Source organism: Mus caroli, unplaced genomic scaffold (genome assembly GCF_978045245.1).
Source record: "Mus caroli unplaced genomic scaffold, Mus_caroli_1 scaffold_7, whole genome shotgun sequence".
NCBI lineage: Eukaryota > Metazoa > Chordata > Mammalia > Rodentia > Muridae > Mus > Mus caroli.
In genome coordinates, this window is record NW_028227262.1 from 116,147,287 (window position 1) to 116,168,792 (window position 21,506).

At 39.1% G+C, this 21,506-nt stretch overlaps 1 protein-coding gene across 1 annotated transcript in view; it reads right to left on the reverse strand.

Annotated features, from left to right (window-relative positions):
- The window catches only part of Exoc4 (exocyst complex component 4), a 735,179-nt gene that overhangs the window by 530,852 nt on the left and 182,821 nt on the right, over nucleotides 1–21,506 (reverse strand). The window contains exons 8-9 of the mRNA XM_021164590.3: nucleotides 11,824–11,969; nucleotides 8,616–8,704 (exon numbers count right to left, since the gene is read on the reverse strand). Of these exons, the coding sequence (XP_021020249.1) occupies nucleotides 8,616–8,704; nucleotides 11,824–11,969 (235 nt within the window). The remainder of the gene's footprint in view (nucleotides 1–8,615; nucleotides 8,705–11,823; nucleotides 11,970–21,506) is intronic.

Consider the following 21,506-nt stretch of genomic DNA (forward strand, 5'->3'; position numbering starts at 1 on the left):
GTTCTTTCAATCTTTGTTTCTTCTCTGTGCATGATTACATAACAAAACAACAGCATCCCTCCACCAACCCTCCAACTAGCAGCCCACCAACCTCTAAGGGCCCTACCATTTATACACCCTCGGAAAACTCCCCAGAATTCCAAACATCACACAATCATAGAAACTATGTGCCACTGGCATATTCCCACCCCTGCTAAAGCACAGGGCGAATCATAGCTGCTGTGGACAATCTAAACAACCCCATATCCTAATCCTAGGATTGAAACCTAGAACGCCCGTGATGCATCCCCAAACCCAAAGAAGTGAAACAAGAAGGAAGGCCTGCTGGGCGTGGTGGCACACGCCTTTAATCCCAGCACTTGGGAGGCAGAGGCAGATGGATTTCTGAGTTCGAGGCCAGCCTGGTCTACAAAGTGAGTTTCAGGACAGCCATGGCTATACAGAGAAACCCTGTCTAAAAAAAAAAGGAAGAAGAAGAAGGAGGAGGAGGAGGAGGAGGAGGAAGGCCCAAGTGAGGATGTTTGAATCACACTTAAAAGAGGAAAATAGTCATAGGAGGCAGGGGGTAGGAGATAACTGGGTGGAAGAGGTGAGGGGAAGGGGAATGGGGGCAGGATCAAGTGTGAGAGTTGGAGGTGGGGGGAATCTATAGGAAGTCCCAAAGACCTGTGATGGGGGAGGACACCCAGGAGTCAATGTGGATAACCTTACCTAAGATGCTTAACAGTGCTGACAGGAACTGGAAGAAGCCACCTCCTGTAGCCAGGCAGGAACCCCAGCAGAAGGGGACACCAAGCCACCCACAAAACTTTAGACCGAAAATTTGTCCTGTCTAAAAGAAATGCAGTGACAAAGGTGAAGGAATGGCCAACAAATAGCCAGCCCAACTTGAAAACCATCCCATCGGCAAGTATCAATCCCTGACATTATTAATGATACTCTGTTATGCTTGCAGACAGGAACCTAGCATAACTGTCCTCTGAAAGACTCTACCCAGCAACAGACTGAAACAGATGCAGACACCCACAGCCAAACATTGAATGGAGGCCAGGGACTCTTAAAGGAAGAACTGAAGGACCTGAAGGGGATAGAAACCCCACAGGAAGATCAACAGAGTCAACTAACCTGCTCCTCTGGGAGCTCTCAGAGACTGAACCACTAGCCAAAAAAAACCCACACACCGGCTCTTATGGAATAGACATGCAGCTCAGTCTCCATGGCTGCCTTGTTTGGCCTCGGTGAGAGACAAGTGTGTCTAATCTGGCAAAGACTTGATGTAGCAAGGTGGGGGATACATAAGAGGCCACAGCCTCTCAGAGAAGGGAAGGCAGGAGGGACTCTGAGAAGGGGAATGGGGGGGATGGGCATGGGGAAGCATTTGGGATGTAAATAAATAAATAATATATTCTTACAACATTTCTGTGTTTTTAAGAAACCAAAATTCTCACTCAGCTGTCTTTTACCTTCTAGACACATATTTTCATGAATTCCAGCCTCTTTCACATGATTCAACTAACAGTGAACCCCATCCCCAACCAATCCTGTGAAAATAGGAAACCATATAAACCCAGCCTCTTTCAAGAAAAAACTATTGATTTTGTAAATTAAATTTAAAACTGGCAAACATTTTTAAATAAAATAAATTTCTCTATTACATAAAGAGGGTAACACATTAGGTAAACTTTATAAAACTTTGGAGTAAAAAGTTTTTATTTCCTAAATGATTTCATTAGTGCCTTAAGTCTGTCCATAACATGAGAAAAATCTGTTTATACCTTACTACTTTTTAGAAACAGATGAAGAAATTAACATTTATACAAACTCTATTATAAGTTCATTATTTGACAAATCTTACCATAAGTAAGTTAAGATCATTCTTTTTATAAGCAAGGATATAAAAACACAAAAGGGAATCCATTTTTACAGTAAGTATATTACCAGCTAAAACAGAAGAGATAATATAAAAGATTAAAGTTATTTAGAAATAATTATATGTAATTTTCATAAAAGGAACTTCTTTCATGTACTCTGCATATTGTTAGTTATTAACAAAGTCATTAAGTAAAAATTAAAAGACTTCAAAGAATTTTCTCATCAAATTTCAGGATATGAAGTTCTCCAAGTGCTTCTTGCATTTAAGAATGTAGAACAAATGTGTAGTGTGAGTGTAAAGTCACTGCACTAATACCACACCTCACTCCACCCCAACGCCCCTGAAAAGGTGCAGATAAAGGGTACCTGTGAGATGCTCCGCACTGCAGAGCAGTCTGCAGCTTTGGAGATTGCCATTATAAATCCTTTTCTGGAAAGGATCATAACCCCATGGCTAATATACATCAAATGTGGTCTTACGTGAAGACAAAGCACCTACAAGGACATTAATTACATACAGCGTCATTATATATTCACAACTCCAGTCATTGAGATCCCTCAGAAGGAAAATTCAGGAAGTCTGGGTCAGTCCAAGAGCCCAGTTTCCCCGGATATGGGTACGTCCATATTTACTATGTGAAGTTTAGCAAAGGCAGTTCTCCAGGAGTTGGAGCTTATAGTCTTCTAATGTCAGAGGTAGAGAAACGCCACTCATCCAAGTGATAAGAATAAAGCTAGCACTCCAAAGTAAGATCCCCGAGTTCATACAGAAAGCTAAGTAGCCCTAAGACAGGGGGAAAAACTGTAATCAAAGCAGAATATACTTTTCTGCCTGAATCAATAGCCATTAATAAACTCTACTCATGAGCCTTACTATCTTGAAAACAGAGGGAAGATGAATCACAGGATTCTGACTCTGGTTTATTAAGCCTATTATTAAAATTTATCAAATAGATCTACATATGCCTACAAACCAGAAAATAGGAAAAGACTCTCTTCACTGTAAAGTGTATATATCTGTAGACAGAATAGTAAGAGCATATACACACAAAAAAATGTGCATGCTTGTGTATGTTAAATACATGTTCCGTGTCACAAGTTCTCATCCTATATTTTAAAGAACCTAATTTATTCCAAACTTTATTCTGGATAACATTTTTATCTGGGCAACTCCACCTCAACAATAAATAGTATGATTTGTATTCTGGGTGGAAGGAGGTACAGATTCACAAGTTAACAAGTTAACAAGTAAGCAAGGCATGCCAAAGAAGAGTATTATGACAGAAATGTTTTAATGTTGTGTGAAACAATTACAGGATGAGGGGTGGGAGGTGGGAGGTCAGAAAACCTTAGTGCAATCTAGGCAGGAGACACGGACACAATGATCTACTGTTCCTAGGCACTCAGGAAGCTTTGTCTGGACTGATGGTCACTGAGCAGAGTGACAGAGTGAGCAGAGTAGAAACCCTAGGACCAAATGCGGAGAGAACATGCTCTAGAAAATCCCCATGAGAGCAGGGGGAGCCAATAAGCAAGGAGCAACGGAAAGGACAAGTGTGACAAATGCCCAAGAGCAGACACAGGAGTCTGCCATCATGGACGTCACTGTGACCTGGAGGTGACAGCTCAGTGGACTAGAGTTGAGAGCTCGAGTCACACAGCAGAAGAAACTTAATAGTCCTAACACCAACTTGAGCAGCCAGACTTTGAAAGCTTTGTTTGTTATGTCAGAAGACTGAGGCACAGTTCAAGTGAGTCAACTAAGAGCTGCTCGCCCGTGAGTAGCGGTATTTTGATTTTCTGAATCTCACGAGTAGATGTGTTCATCAATTATATTATTCCACACATTTACACATTAAAACAGACACACTACATGTAAGGTAAGCTAAATGTTCATTAAAACTAAGCTTCATCTCTACCTACAACAACGCTGTCTAAGCAGTACAGTGACGCAGTGGAGAGGCTCAGAACAACAGGAAGCCAGTGATGAACAGACGCATACACAGTTCCATTTCCACCTGTTGTCCCACACACTCTGAAGTAGCACCCCCACCCCCTCAGTCCCGACTGCCAACGGCAGGCTATATAATGAACCATCTGGATCAGAACAGTGAAAGCCAATTGAGATGGGCTGATAGTACCAAAGAAATCTCATTTTTAAATTCATTTTCCCCTAGTGCACTGGTAGATTAAGCAACATCTTTTAATTGCAGTATAAATCACATGCTGGCAAGAACTTAACTTTGTAAAACTTGAGCTTTTTAATGCCACTTTGATGGTCATTACGATGGATTTCTTTGCTGCACCCCAGCAACAAATCTCACAAGTAAATGTGCTTATCAATTATATTATTCCACGCATGTTGATAGTAGCCATTAAAAGGAACTCTAGTGTACTGACACCTTATGGGGGAATAGCTGACCCCATGAACCAAACCACTGGGAGGAGAAGCCTGTAGCCATGTGGCCTTAAAAGGAGACAGAAATCTTGGCCAGTCTCCCAGGATTTGGAAGAACTAATCAATTAGGCATTTTCAAGAGTGAGATGTGGTCCTTGGGACAGTTATATTAATAGGTAACTGAAAAGAAACTGCCATTTTAAAATAGAGAATAGGTATAGTTTCTCCTTTTGCCCCTCTGAAATGTTAAAAGCACTCATGAGAGAAACTTTTGCTCCTGAACCAAACACCCTCAAAGCTTCACACAAGCTGACCCACTGCCTCCCCAAGCACATGAGGTGCACATAATGTACTCGCTAACAACCATTTCTGTTTGTCACCAAAGACATTCCTGAAAGCACTCTGAATTCACTCAGTAGAACAGACTTCTGGTAGAGAGTGCAGTATTTCAGGGAACGTTTTGAGGGAAGAGAAAGTTAGATTATAGTGATTCTTCCATTTCCTATCTTGTAACATTTCTTTTTGTGCCCCACTTGTGTACAGCAGGTTCCGCCTGTGCTTGGTAACTCAAGAACAACGTTTCTACAAAATAATGGTTATGTGTAAGAAAACTATAAAGGACAAAATGCATGCATGGTCCTTCCTCCTTAAACTCAGAAATGCAAGTAAACCTGCCTAAAGATAAAGACAGTCAGCCTCTACACCTCCTATTGGGGCGCTTCCTCCTACTAAGGCAATCCCTATCCTATCTCAGACCTCAACTATCCTCACACATTCACTTACAGTGAGCCTGTTTAGGGCACATTTGCACTAACAAACACTGTAAACAAGCAAGAGAAATAAAGGCATGTTACGTGTTGTGCTTACTGCTTTGTCATAAACTCTGCCAGGTTAATGATGGTGCATGGTGCGCTATGGGACACACTCACAAAGAGAACAGGAAACACATGGCAGTAAAACACCAAACAGCAAGCCAAAACCCAAGAGTCTATATGTGTATGAAACAGAGTGGGGAGTGGAGAGGAAAGCAAGGGAGCTCACTAGAAGGAATAAGTAACAAACAAGTTTACCTTGGAAGTCAGGTTAGGCTTAGCATAAGAAAGGGGGCAGGAGAAAAAACAGAATCAATCTCTCTCTCTCTCTCTCTCTCTCTCTCTCTCTCTCTCTCTCTCTCTCTCTCTCTGTGTGTGTGTGTGTGTGTGTGTGTGTGTGTGTGTGTGTGTGTGTATGGGAGAGACAGAGACAGATACTGAAATGGAGAAAGAAGGAGACACAGAGAGAAAGAGATGGGGAGAGAAGCCGATCTGGAGTCACAGGACCAGAAAGAACACTACAGCATAGAAGGACAACACCCCATTAATGATGTCCTAAATATTGCCTTCTGCACTAATTAAAGCCAAATTCTCACAGCACCTTCACAGGATCACCATGAAGAAAAAAACAAAAGCAAGAGCAAAGAGAAAGAATAACTTACCCTGGCTGATCAGCTAGTGGTGAGAGCTAGATTTTGGAGCACTATAGGCTCAGAACTGGCTGCTAGCTATGTTGTCTCTCAAGAGATCATGGACCACAGAGAGGACCTGAAAAGTCCAATCCACAAGGCTCCACTACAGAGTTCTTACTATTTTTTTTTTTTTTTTTTTTTTGGTTTTTCGAGACAGGGTTTCTCTGTGTAGCACTGGCTGTCCTGGAACTCACTTTGTAGACCAGGCTGGCCTCGAACTCCTCAATCCGCCTGCCTCTGCCTCCTGAGTGCTGGGATTAAAGGCGTGAGCCACCACGCCTGGCTGAATTCTTACTATTCTTACTGTCTCCGAAACAGCATGTGGCACTAGTTGCTAATAACATGAACCTGCGTGACAGACAGGGACTCTGCTGCTGCACTGATTACATCTAAGAGCTGATTTACCTGGAAGTGCTAAGTGAGCATTTCTGTTATGGTGCACGATGATGTTGGAAGACACTGTGCTGAGGACAGAGATCCTACACACACTCTATAATTACTACTCAATTATAGAGTCAACCTATAACTGCCCTTTGAAATATTCATTCTTTTTTTTTTTAATAGAATGAAATGATCAGGAATTAACTTTAGGGGAGGATCTTGTAAGTGTTAAAAGGATTTAATATAAGGCAGATGCAGAAATATTATAGGGTCAAATTTAAAGCATTAAGTAAATACACACATACATACAAAACCATCAAACCAAGCCAAACAGGACAGTAGGAAAAATGCTCCACTAGCCCGCAAATACATGATATGTCCAAAAACTGCACCTTACACAAGATCCCAACCCTACGAACCCATGTCACTACTACTGTCACTCCATTCCACTCAAGGAGAGTCCTTCTCCTAGGAAGCAGCCACCTTCTAGAGCTGGGGTCAGCATTGTGTTCCACTCCATGCCTGACAGAAGGGGTCATTTCTACCATATACTCCTCCATGAAGCAGATCAGGATGCACAACACCTTAACAGCAAGTAAATAAATGTTGTGATGCCAATCTCATTCCAATGCTCACAGAATGTGTTGTGAGCCTTACATTTCTGGCTAGTAAGCTCTTTGAGACAACTACTGTAATGAGATATGTGAGAATAGAGCAAAGACTTTGGAAAAAACATTACATGTTAATAGGATGATAAAAAAAGGTGGAGATGGGATGACAGAGACAAAGTCTTAAAACCCAGAAAGGCTGTCTAGTTACTACATAGTGTTCTAAGAAAGAACTATGATGAGTCTGACCAACTAAGAGCCTCTGTAGGCCAGTCACAGCCGAATAATCAAAACGGCACAATGCATAAAGGACGGTAAAAGCGTTCATATCCATTTGTTCTTAAAGTCCTAAGTTCTAAAATTATCACTCTGTTCTCTGAACTCCTCTAGTAAGTCTATACATGTGATCTACCAAGTTATTAATATGAATGTCCCCATGCTGTTGTCGAAATATCTGTATACAGTATTTGCATGTTCATCCCCCATGGATAATAATACTCATGTATAGAATCTACACATAACTTACATTCACTTTTGCTACCTGAAATCATCTCTATCTTATGACTAATATAATACAAATACTATAGCAATAGTTGCCCTATTAAAGTATTTAGGCTATAACAGAAAGAGCCATACACGTGTTCAGCAGAGATGCAGCTTCATAAAGATTGTATGGATAGGTGGGCTGACTGTGCATATAGGCATGCACACATGTCTCACTTTGTTACCTGGAGCTTAAATTTCTATCTTAAATTTCTTTGTATTTGACTTCCATTTCTTCTGACACCTATAATGCTTAGGAAACCCTCACAAATCTTTCTTTATATTTTATAGTTTACCATGTCCAGTGTGGCAGTTTGAATAGAAATGGCCCCCACAGGCTCATATATTTGATACTTGAATTAGGTTATTAGGGAGTGGTACTACTTGACAGGAATTAGGAGGTGTAGCCTTGTGAAGTATGTGAAGTCTCAGAGGAGGACGTGGATCTCTGGGGAGTGGGCTTTGAGGTTTCATATGCTCAAGGCAGGCCTTCTGTCTGTCGGTCTGTCTGTCTCTCTCTCTCTCCCCCTTTCCTCCCTCTCTCCTTCAGTCCCTCCCTCTCTCTCTCTGCCTGTTGATACAGATATACAACTCTCAGCTCCTTCTCCAGCACCATGTCTATGAGTGCAGCTCCATACTTCCTGCCATGATGACAACAGACTAAAACCCTGAACCTGCAAGTTATCCCCAATTAAGTGTCCCCTTTCTAAGAGTTGCCTTGGTTGAGGTGAAGAAAGTCACAGTAGGAGAAACCCTAAGATAGTATCTATTTTTTGTTGTTGTTACGAAAGGTAATATTGTTGGCTCAAATCTTATTTTGTTATATTATAATTTATTTTCAAAGTATTTTCCTCTGCAAGTTAAACTTGCTGGTAACCACAAACGGGTTCCAAGCATCCATGTATCAATTGACAATGTTAAACCACATGATCCAGAATGTCTGTGCACTCTTCTCATCACAGAGGCTGAGCTTCCCCTTTCCAGAAGACTTTAAAACTAACAAACAAAGGACAACCATAATGGCCAACATAAGACTAGCATTGTATATAAATGTGCCTGGACTCAGGCTGTCTTCAATACATAGGCTTAGAATTTCCACCTCAATGGCAAGGCATTCTTTAGTCTTAGTATTAGTTTTAGAAGCTTGATAGCAGATTTTGGGGAATCATCAGATGATAATGGAAAAGGACTGCGAATTCACTAGAATTTGTTGTCTAAAAAGAACTTTGTGAATGTAGACCGTAAACTCACGTGCTATACACATTGCAGACTATCCTCCATGAACTGACTTTTCTAGAGAATCACTTACCCTGAAGTTCTCCACTCCGACTGTAGAGCTCTCTTCTTTGTTCTCGGAGATAGGCGCTCATGCTGATAGCATGGGAGGATGATTCAAACCTAAAATACAGCACAGAATACCACATGGTTAGCCCACATAGGTGCCATCCATCCATCTCTATGCTCCCAAAACATTCTAGTCTATTCTGGTCTGTATAACATTCCCTGGTGTGTAACAATTATGACATTTTGGCTATACATGAAAAGTTGCCCAAACCTTGCTTTATAAATAATATCCCTGCTAGCATTCCTCTGCAGGAGGTTTTGGATCTTTTCTTCATCACCTTTTTCACCTAAAAGAATTCTGACCTCCTCCACTTCCAGTTACCTTCAGATCATCATCACCATGGTTGTCCTCATCATCTTAGAGCGTGAGCACATCTACAGCAACAAGAGTATCCTACAAAGTCATTCCAATTATGCTATTACTCAAATCAAAACCCATCACTGCCTAACCACTGCCTCAGCAGACATAATGGTTCTTCAGAGCAGTTTTCTTCCTGAACTGATGAAGTAAAAGATTAATGCACAGAGGATACTAAAAAAGACCACTGATATCAAAGAAGTAAGGCATCACTGGTCTCTATCTAAATGTCTAAAATGATTTTTTCCAAATGGCTGCTAGGTTTTGCCTGCCCTATAGCACCATTTAAGTATTCTCCAGGAATTGTTTACAAAGGTCAGAAACATAGGAAACAGATTATGGTACAGAATGGGTCTCTAAAAGCTAAAACAAGGAACACAAAACAAATTAGTCATAAAAAATAGCGTACAGGTATAAATAAAACCAAGTAAAATTATGACTATATCAAGATTCCATTTCATAGCTCAGATTTTCAAAGCCAAGATAAGAAGCTGTAAAAGAAGGAATCCTTCTAAGAATTTTGCCTCTAAAGGGTCAACAGCATAGGGAGAAAGCAACAGAGTCGGTGGACTCAGTGACTGGCAACAACAAGAAAGGAGCATCATTTTCTTAATCGTGTCCCTTTTATCCAGTCCTTGACAGGAGGATGAATACCAAGATGAGTATCAGCCTATGAAGGAAATACTTCAGTTACTTGATCCGCTTTCCGCACCCTACCAAGAACTAAGAGGCACAAAGAGCCGGAAGCAAGGCAAAGTGTGCAGTACTTCAAAAGTGCCACCTGCCAGTCAAGTGCAGAAAAGAAGCCACTGACCTCCAAAAAGCATGCTGACAGCTATTGATCAGAGATAGCAAAGGAAAAAACAAACTCACAAGCTTAGAATAAGGAAGTAAATGTCTACAATAAGAGAGAACTTAAACACGATTAACCTTGGCGAAGGGCAATTAAAGAGGGTAATAAAGTCCTTCACAGATCTGCAAGAAACAGATTACAGTGCTCTGCAATCTGAGTCCTTTATGACTTGACAGGCTTGCTCTTCATGAATTCCCTTTATGCTTGCAACAAGTCATACACTGAGATAATTTTATAGCAGAAGAGGCACGAGAGGTTCTTTAGTCTCACCTCCTTATTTGATAGCCAAAGCCACTGAGGCAAGTGCAGACAAGAGACCCTCTCAGACCTGCATGGCTCACTAACAGAGAAACCAACTTAAAATGAGCAGATCTGTTTAACGTCCAAATCTGGGACAATAATGAGTTTTAGTTCTGCACAATAATAATAAATGTATAAGAAGTATTTAAAAATTTTAATTTCTACCAATTAGGGACTCACACACACACACACTCCCCATCCCTACCCCTATCCAGCAATTTAGCCAACACTGCTGGGGCAAAGACAGCCATGGCTGACAGCTAACATGTGAAAGCCCTGAAGGCACTGTTCTGCTGGAATTTAGAAAGTTATACTGCTTAGTCCTTGTTGTCAACATGACACAACCTGGAAAAAGAAAACATTAAGAAAGAACAGCATTACTTGACAAGATGTCCATATGTTTTAAATGCTAATTGGTGTAGAAAAGCTCAGCCCACAGTGGGTGTCACTATCCTTAGGCAAGTAGACCTGCACTGTATTAAAGGGCTAAGTGTAGCTTTCAAAGGAGGCAGAACTAGGGAGGGAAGGAAAGAGAGAAACTGAGTGAGAGGAGAAAGGGACAGCAGTATGCTCGCAAAACAGGAGTGAAAGCCTAAAGAGAGAACAGCACTGGCGTGTGTGTGTGTGTGTGTGTGTGTGTGTGTGTGTATGTGTGTGTGTGTGTGTGTGTGTACATACAAAAACATATATATGTTCTTGTGGCTTTTGAAGCTAAACTGCTGCATAAATATAATTTATAATCAAGTTTAAGGATGAAGCAAATTTCAAAAGTTTAAAAGCTGAGTAAAAATATGAAATAAAATATACCACGTACTTATTTCTTTTTTCCTTTTACAAATAAAATTGTATGATGGCTTCTGAAGATCATCCCTCAAATTGGGGATGAAACAGAATATGGGTATTGTTAAGCTCAAAGATCACAGACATAGGGACGCTCAGCAAGTAGAGTTTGTGTGTGCTTTCTCATGTACTCATGTGAGCGCCTCTGGGAAAAGAAAGTGTCTGCAGGCTACTGCGCTTTGTCACTGTGTTACGGCTCTTTACTCTAAACCAGCTGGAGACACGAACTAGACTTCAGGGTAAGCGGCTTCTCTCTCCATTTCTGTATTCTCACAACCACGTGCTGGCTCTGTCACATTACATAACTTACTTAATTTTCCTCACATGTCAGCGTTTCTTTATGAGTACTTTTGTTTTTATAGTACTTAGTAAGGAATAAAGGTTAGGTTCTGCTGCTTACAGTTGCTAAGATTTGGTTAATACCAAATTAAATTGCTTGATTGGAATCATTTTGATAAACTCCCCACATGCGAAGACTCGTACACAGGAAGTATCAATCAGCACCAGCCATCCGTATATTAATGTCAGACTTAACTTATGAACTAGTAACTGTCACCAAGAGATGCACATTCCAAGCACACAGCTTGGCAGAATTCACTAAGATGGTAATTACGAAAAAAGTAAAAACTTTTGGATTGTTTCTGTATTAAAAACAAAGGTTGTTTTTTGGCACTTGGTCCTTTTCAAGGATAACATATTTCATACAAATTGCTCTAGGCAGTTTCAGCTAGTAAATGTGTGGCTGTGGATGGTGGGGAAGGGCCCCGCCCTTTCAGAGCTGGCTCAGCACAGCATGCGAGCTCTCCACTCTGTGATACCTACTTAAAAAGAGAATTCTTTGGCCTCTGTGGTTTCTTCTTGGCAAAAAAGGCTGCGAACTCTCGTCCAGTACTGGCATAGCTTAGTTGGGCTGATGGCTCTGAGGCGGTTCGTGTGTTCTTCATATCCAAGTACTCAGTCAGCAGCATCTGTACAAGCACAATGAGGAGTAGAATTTAGTGTACATCATCCTAGACTTTCAGGATATATTAACCTAGATATTCATTCTTCTACTCAAAGATATAAGAAAAGCTTTATTACAGCCATAAAATCATATCCCTGTTAGCAATTCACAGGGAACCTGAGTTTATAGGCATTGGAATATGCCAGGTAGCATGCTGAGTGAATTCGTCAAAATCCATCTTTACTTAGCATGCAATCCTCATTATTCCAAAGTACCACAGCATTAGCAGCAATGGCCTAATATTTACTGAGCACTTCCTGTGCTCCAGGCAAGACCTTATCTGTTTAGATGTATTAGGGTGTGGGTTCAGACAGGTTCAGAAGTGAAGTAGTCCCTGGTGAATTAATGACAGGATCCATGCTGTGACCCTTCATTCATTCTGCTACCACTATATATAAGCATGACAGTAAGCCTATCAAGGAAGGCAAAGGAAGTGGGGCTGAGTAAGGTACTCCTGACCTGCAAAGTCTTAGTAAACTGCTAATTTCCTTGAAATGAGTGGAAAAAAAGAAAAAAGAAAGGAAAAAGCAACTGTTTTTGTGATGAACTACTTACACTACTTAAAAAAGATACTCCTTATAAGATCAGCTCACCACAGAGCCACAAGGAGTGAAGCCTGTGCTAGGATCAACTATAGTTACCAGAATTCTAAACACATCCATGAAAAAGGAGAAATCTGGAACTGAAAGCATAATAGTTCCTAAGAATACCTAATAACACTACTGCGGTTGAACTCATTCATATCATTTAAAAAGAAATTCGATTCTGTGAGTCAAGGAAATGCTTTTCAGAGAGACAAGGTCTCATCTGATTATGTACTCGCTCACTCACTGAACATTAAACTATTTTGAATGCCATAGTCATCGAAAGCCCTTCTGAAGCCTACGAACACTATTTAGTAAGTTTGAGGGTGATTAAGCCTCGGCCGCAAGCAAACATACTACTCAGTATTTAAACATCAGAAGTTTTTTTAAACATTAGCATTCTTCTGAGTCTCTAATCTATGAAGTTTGAATTTCTCACTATATTTTGTAGTTGAAGATGTAGAAATAATATTAGGTTTTAAAATTGCAAATGGCCCAATTTCAACCTGGGCTGAGTGACTCCAAATCCTGTACATAACCAGGATGTCAGGAAAAACCATAAAACACTGAGTGGGGAAATGCTTTACTTGTATGGGAGTGTTGGAGTGCTATCCACCAAGTGCATAAACCAATATAATAACCAATACCATCTGATAAGCATCACTCAGCCATCTAGTATGAGGGAGACACTGATTTGAGTCTCCATTTCCAGGTCAGCAGAGGAATTTCATCAAGCTGTGGACTGGAAGATGCTAGAAGGAAATTCAGCTATACCTGATCAACAGAATGCTAGGAAACTCAGAAATAATTCCAAAGCCATACAGCACAGAAAGACCTTCACTGATTCACAGCAGCACAACAGAGATCGGCTCCAGGTAAAACATAAGGTTACACTAAACCAAGCAACTGTAAGGCGTTGCTTGCTGTCACAGGACTGAATAGCTGGCCTTGCACAATAACTCACAGGCCAAGCAGGGCATGACTAACAAGCATTCCCAGACCCAGGTATCTTAAGATCAGTGTTCCCTGCCCCGCCTCAATAACGTCCCTGAATTATTGCCTTGCAGCTCGGTTTGCAGGGAGAATTTTCTCCACCAGTTTATCACTATCTTTAAACAGATTCCACTTCCATCTTCTCAACAAAATGTACCTTTGGTCATTGTGTGCTATCTGCAATCTTTAATTCCGTTTTGTCTTTAGGCTCCAAAGTTCTAATAGTAGCCTTCACATCTATTGTTTCTTTTGCCATGACTTGGTTTATTGCTGATGTCTCTTACAAATTATATTCTCCCGTGTGTAAGTGGATGCTTGACTTAACTTTACTCACATTTCAAAGGTAAAATCAGGTTTGCTAAAACTTAAATTCTTTTCAGATACAAGAAGCTAGTCCTTCAGTTGACATTTTATTTTTACACATTTTTCATTCTCACTTACCTACTAGCTTTAAATGTAGGACTGCTTTAATAATGTTTAATTATAATATAATTAAATCATTTTCAACCTTTCCTTTTCTCCCCCCTAACACTTACTAAGTGTCCCCTTGTTCTCTATATGAATTTGAATATGGTATAATGATAGACATTCCTGAATCCATAAACACAACTTTCCATATGACATAAGCTATATATGTGTGTATATGTGTGTATATACTTATACTTATTTATATGTGTGTGTATGTATATATATGATCTTGGGGCAAGTAATGGAACCTAACCAACTACCGAAGGCTAGTGAAGTAATGGATCTTGGATGAGAACCTACAACAACTAAACCAGTATAATCCCTAACAACATGCTAAATATTTATCCTTTTCCCACAATTAGTCTAGCTATAACCTCTCATCACAGAAATTTCTCTTTGAAACAAATAGATATCATTGGATCCCCTAACTGATCAAGTGTAGAGAACTAAAGATTGTGAGGTGCACAGTTCCAACTGATAAATCTATGAACACAATCCTTGCACCAAAGAACTGTCTTTTGATACATTCTTATGTGCCCTCATCGATTAATGACTCTGTTACCTCTTTATATGGACAGACATTCCTGTCCCCTAACAAATTAGCTCATCCATATAGTTTTCCTCAACGAATCTTGGCTTCCCTTACTATTCCAATACTTCCAAACATCAGTGACAGATCCATCTGGGTTCACAATATATTTCCTTTGAATTGTACTATATTCCCCCAGCAATGTGAACCCAATACTCCAGTCAGGTCTACCTACTGCAATTATTCCCTGGATATATATTTGCCTTATCATTTCTGGAATCCTAGAATAGATCACCCCTACCCCTAATAGATAAATCCTCCCAAGAGTAGTACCAGTATTTTCTCGTCAGCAACTCTTTTGGAGGACACACTCAAAGAAACATTTTCCACATTGGTAGGTAAGTAGTTACCAAAAATTCCCTAATACCGTTAGCCCTTAATTCATATGTTTCTTATAACATTATATTTATTTATTTATTTCTATTATAGAGCCATACAACAAACACAATTACCTATATATTAAGATATAAAACATGTGATAAGATCTTTAACACAGAGGCTGCTGTATGTAAATTGAAAATAGCCTCCAAAATAAAGTGAATCCAATATATAAATTAGTCATCAATATACAAATCTGTAAACCAACTAGAACCTAAAAGGGAAAGGTATAATCTAGACCATAGGCCAAATGGCTGTGGCACTAATTTGCTCCATTGTGTTTTCTAACCCCATTTCTGCGTAACTAAAAATACTTTCTTTCAAATCAAGTAACATTTTCCTTAGATAAAAAATTAGGACAGGTACAGTTTTAGATATCTCAAAAAAAGAAGAATTATGAATGATCCTATTCATAAACTGCTGAAAATGTGACTTAATTGGGTAAGTAAAGTCTTCTAAATGAAAATCTTGATACAACACATTGAGGACTCATGGCTCCAGTCACATAGGTAGCAGAGGATGGCTCTGTAGGGCACCAGTTGGAGGAGAGGCCCTTGGTCCTGTGAAGGCTCAATGCCCCAGTGTAGGGGAATGCCAAGGTGGGGAGGAGAGAATGGGTAGATGGGTGGGTGGGGGACACCCTCACAGAAGCATGGGGAGGGGGAGAAGATAGGGAGTTCTGAGGGGAAACCAGGAAAGGGGTTAACATTTGAAATGTAAATAAAGAAAATATCTAATATCTAAAATATCTAATTAAAAAAAAAAAAAAGAAAAGGAAAATCTTGATACAAACATCAGATGCCTGGCAATAAAATGTAACTAGCAGCATGGAGAACAGATCACTGGTAGACTGTGCTCAATTCCAAGCATCAAACTAAAATGAAATAAAGAAGTTATATAATTTCATGATTATTATATATCTTGGTAGACAATGCAGGGTATCTTTCAAACTGCACATACATATTTTAAGCACATATATGTATGTTCAAATTTTCATTTTATTAATTCCATAAAAAAATCAACTCTGGAACAAAGATAATTACATTTAACATAAAATTTATCCATCAAAGAAAATCTATACAAGATAATGTCACATTCCTGAGGCTCTGGATCCCTTCCTATTTCAGGTACTAATTTCCTTTATACTTCTAAATAGTGAAAAGGTTTTTTTATTGATTTAGACTTCAAAAACAAATGCCAAAGTTCACGAGTGTTTTACATTGAACTTGTAAGAAACGCAGAGACACAGTTGGAAAGAATGGTGAAATCTATGACACATCTTCAAACGAGACCACAATCCAACGTTAGGCTTGAGGACCTAGAGTGCTGAGTGGATCTCTTGACAAAGAAAGGATGTACACAGCATAAAAGAATATAGAAACTGAAATGAAGGCAGGCAGGCCTGCTACTGTACTCTTGGATAAGCAGTTGCCGCGGTGTAAGTTAGAAATTCCATGATGTAACAAAGTGACAACATTCTGAAATTTATAAATTCCTGAAACACTAGTAACATCATTCTGAGTGAACTCTTCACTCACCATTTAATCTTATTTATTTAACGTATTATCTATGGGAGGTTTGTAGTTATGCATACAGAGTTTTCGAAAACTCAATATGATATTTGTAGGTTTATTATTAACATGACTCCACATGTAAGAGGAAGATGCCTTTTCATGTATAAGGAAAAAGAGCTTTGAGATTTTGGCTTCTTGTGGTAGTGGCTTCTCCTTAGTCCTATAATAACAACTAGCTCTATCTATCTTGCCTCTAGCACTGTGATGAGTAGAACAGATAAGTATTTCTCATCAGGAGCCTCCCAGCCAAGTGTAAGGTATTTCCAAAAGAGGCTTGCTGGCCATTTGCCTATTGTTAGGTTAGTGGTAGAACTAACTTTTCCATATTCACATGGCAATGAAATGAAATATTCAAGAAAATGGCACTTTAAAAAAGGTTTTTGTTTATCTACCTCATAGTTTATACATATATTTACAGACTTGTTCATATATGTGTATATACATCCATATTGCCTAGATAGTACATTGTGATAAGAAATCTGAGTTAAACTTCTGTAGAGACATCCTGATCCTGCCTTCCAGAAGATTCCTGTCTGCCCTCACTATGGACACAACTGTCTCATTCCAGTTAAAACCTATGTGGCGAGTGGGGTTTCTTCAAGGCTTTTTTTCCTACGGGGGGGGGGGGGTTGTTTTCCATCTTTTGTGTTTTGTTTTGTCTGTTTCCTGTCCCCAGGCTTTTACAACCTTCTCTCTCAGTTCAAGCCAAGGCTTTTCTTTGTATCTCTGACACCTAATGTGGCATCAGAAGCAGTGCAGCTGCTTGCAGTAGGTTACCTAAATTGAAAGTAATCTAATCTAAAGGGCAGCTCCTCACTGATGTTCCACATTCACAGATGAGCTCCCCAGGGTAGAGCTACAGCACCCATGGTGAAACTTCAGGCTTTCTCAGGTACATTAATTTACTCACATCATGGGAGTAGCATTTATTAAATTTCTGCTCCAATGCGATAAGTGCTACCCTAATGACCCCAAAGAGTTAATGCATTTTGGAAAGGAGCCAAATTGCTCTCTGGAGACAGTTTATTCAATTAAGTGCCTAAGACCCAGCATTTTCAATTAGCAGTTTAGTTACTAAAGACTCCTTCATATTGGTTATCTGTAACATGTGACTATTGACACACATTAAAAATCGCTTATAATTCATTCAAAATGAGATCTCAGAAATAACAGGTACAGATCCAGATTCAATTAACATTTATTTGTATCTACAGAATGCTAGGAGGTATGCTAAGTATTGTCCTATAGGGGTTTGAGAGAAACACTGTTAAGACTGGGAGGTAATGACGTTTGAAAGCACTAAGAATATTGCACCTGGATACAGAGATAAATAAAGGAGTCCACAAAGAAAACCTCAGTTGGTTTAATCAGAATCAAGTCCCTGTGTACCCTGTCTGAGAACATATGCCTACTGTCCCTAACTGGGAAGGTCTTCCTGGATACCTAAGTTCCTCTGCTTCTGTAAGAGCAACCAGTTCCCAGCCTGTCCACAAAACCTTTTCTGTACCTTTAAGTACTTCCAAGATCACCAGCAGCCATCACAGCTGTTTCTCCAGACCTGGCAGTTAACCATCTACAGCTGGATATTTAGCCTTTACCTATCACTTAACCTCCTTATATAACTTGATAAGAAAGCACTTTCCTAAAACGCTGTATTATCACAATTTCATAAAATGCTCATATATCATTTTAAAATTCTTAGTAACTAAAATCCAATTAAAGTCACTCACTCTAGACTTCTTGTAGAATTACATTTTCAAGAAAAATTCTATCTCCAACATAAAATTTCACATCTATATTAGGTTTATGATTAGATATACTATTTGTAATAAGAAGTTACATGGTAATTCAAAATATGAAACTAAATTATTTCATTTATCTGTTAAAATGAGGTTGATAACAAATTAAAAGGTCAATCAAGTGAGCTCCATTGATTATTTAAATTAGTTTATAGTACAGATAGAAACTCTAGGGTCCAAAGATGGAGAACTGATAACTCTGGAATAAAATTTAATTATTTTAGATTCATTTTCTCATCTAACATTATTTTTAATACTTCATTATTTTATTCTGATCTCTTACTCAAAAACAATGTCTAATCATAAAAATTTCACAACACTGAAATATATGAAGGTGCAAGTATTCTTTAAGAGTAGATATGCGCATATCTGACCTCATTATTTTACTTATCTCTAAATACTAAAAAGCAGTGCACTGACATGCATAAAGTACCTTATTACTTACATGCATTCTGATCGTAAGTGAAATAAAAACAAATTGTGCTTCATAGACAATGTATGACCCAATATAACCCTTTCCTCTTTGAATTATTTACACCCATCAACATATATGTCAGCCTATAAATTATATTACATGCCCCTGTACCAATCAACTTTCCTCCCTCCTGTACCTGTAACTCAAGGGCAACAGCTGAAGTACCTGAGTTTTGAAAATAGTTGTATACCTGACTTACATTTCTAATAATTTCCCCAATGGTGAAAAGGTAGAAAGTCAATAATGAAGGATGATGAATGTGAACACACAAAACATGAGACTGCATGCCTGAAAACGGGACTGGAGAATAAAACATGGAGGAGGAGCTGTGCCTAGCGCTTGCACTGCTACAGAGCCTGCACCTCCGTCTAGTTAGCCTTGGCACCGTGCTCCCACTTTGTAATAAGCTCATGGTAGAAAGCAAGTCAGAGAGAAGGAAAAGATAGCAAACTATTTAAATAGCAACCATGTTAACGCAGAAGCAATACAGTACAATTCATGTACTTCATGTTCTCTGCTAATTGCTTAAGACATCCTGCTATAGAGAAGACAGCAACAGTAGCCAGATTCTAGTCTTCTTTAAATGCCAGCTCTTAATAGCAAACCCCCAAAAGGTCTTAATTGCATTTACCAGGAGCTCATGAACTTTAAAAGTTGTTAATCAGATTTCCATGTAAATGGAATAACGATTAAAGGTTAAGTACAGGTTTCTCAAATTTCAGAAGTTGAGAATATATTGCCCTTCGAAGGGGGGGGGGGGATATCAGCCCTGACAAGAACTAAACATCTTAATTAAACATGCAAAACCACCAAGCTTATTTTTGTATGAAGTTCTATTTCCAAATGTCAAAGTTAATCATGCACTTGACTAAAACGTGGAATATTCTCTCTGCCAGAGAAGAAACGCTGTAGTATTGTAGTCTTCTTTTCTGAGAAAACATCTGCAAGTCTCCAAAATTCCTCTGCTGTCTTCCTGCATGCTGTCTTCATCTATGCTAAGAATCACATGGAAACGCCATCTACAGAGAGATTTTAATTGCTCTCCATCTGAGGGGTAATCCAAAGCCACACGTTTTTCCTTCAGCTCCATATTTATGTGATTTGGAGAAACATAAGACACTTCCTCATAAATTCACTGCACCTGTGTCCCTGGAGTGACATGTTGACAAATGAACATGACATCTCCTCAAACTCCAAGAAGAATTTATGATTCCTAGAAAGAATATACTTGATCAATTATAGTGTCATCACAGTTGAAAGGAAAATCATGTCTTTGGAGTGCACATCAGACGGTTTCTGAGGGCCTATGTTCTGCAATAGGATGAAGGAGTACACACCCCAGGCGAATGCTCACACCAACTCTAATACGTCTTTCCATTCTCCAGCTGAATAGGAAACAGGTACAGAAACTGGTGATACAATAATAAGATGGAAAGATTATGTCCCAGGAAAAATAAATAAATAAATAAATAAAGGGCTCAAGCAATCAAAAAACATTTGCATTATACTATCTAGCCGTGAAAAATAAATAATCCAGGTAAACATTCATGAGGTAGGCACTTTGATTTGTCACTTACATGCAAAGGTGGAGTTGACTAAGATCTACAAAGTACTTATTATATTCTTCATCCTGGGATCTAAGATCTATGAACATGAAAGGCACATCTATGATTTAGTCCAAAATGACTATCCCCACCATTTAAAGGAGCCAGAGGAACTTCATTCACACAGTTGCTTAAGCTTTCTGACATATCCAACACAGATTCTAAACTATAGGTTCGAGTACACAGTTACAACTGGATCTACCAAAGTGGCTCATGGGAAGATCTCGTCCTGATACACCTCCATGAAAATGTGACCACGTGAATGGCAACTGTGAATCTGCACTTCAGAAAGGATCAGATTGTCAGACCTGAGAGTGGCATTCTTTCATTCCATGTAGATATAGTTATTGCCTAATTTGTTGGCTTTGGTATAACTACTGTTACTTCTGAGCCCATTAAACAATAATATCGAACTTTTCCAGGTCTATGTACCTCCGGTAGAATGTAGTAACCCATTTAAATATGATGATCCTACAATTCGGTTCTAATAACATACAATCAGAACAAAGACAATACAGAGCTGCAGGTGGCCTCGACTTCTGTTACATTTACTTTTCACTAGTAAAAATATCTTTGAATAAAGGATCATGGATGAAGACAGATGCTCTTCACTTGACTACAGAATGTGTAACTCAAGGACATTCTGGCTTAGACCAAGAGAGAAGAAAAAGACTAGCCACAAAATATACTTATTGCGATGTATGTTATCAGAGGGTAAATCTATTAAAATCAATAATTCTCAAATCAATTAATAAATAGTTTTGGCCTATTATTTGGGAGATGAGAGCCAAGCTAACAGCTAAACTGTTTTAGTTTGTATAAAATTTTGTTACTTTTAATGTTTAACACATTGCTACAACTACAGATAAATCATCTAACTGTTTAAGTTAAAATATCAATGATTTAAATCTGCAAGTGTGGATTTTGCATACCACACAGGCCGTTGTAAAGCTGACGTCAGCACTTATCTCTTCAGACAAATGCTAACTCACCCATAGCCAAGAGCAGCAGTGCACTTCTCCACCCACCACTTGAACA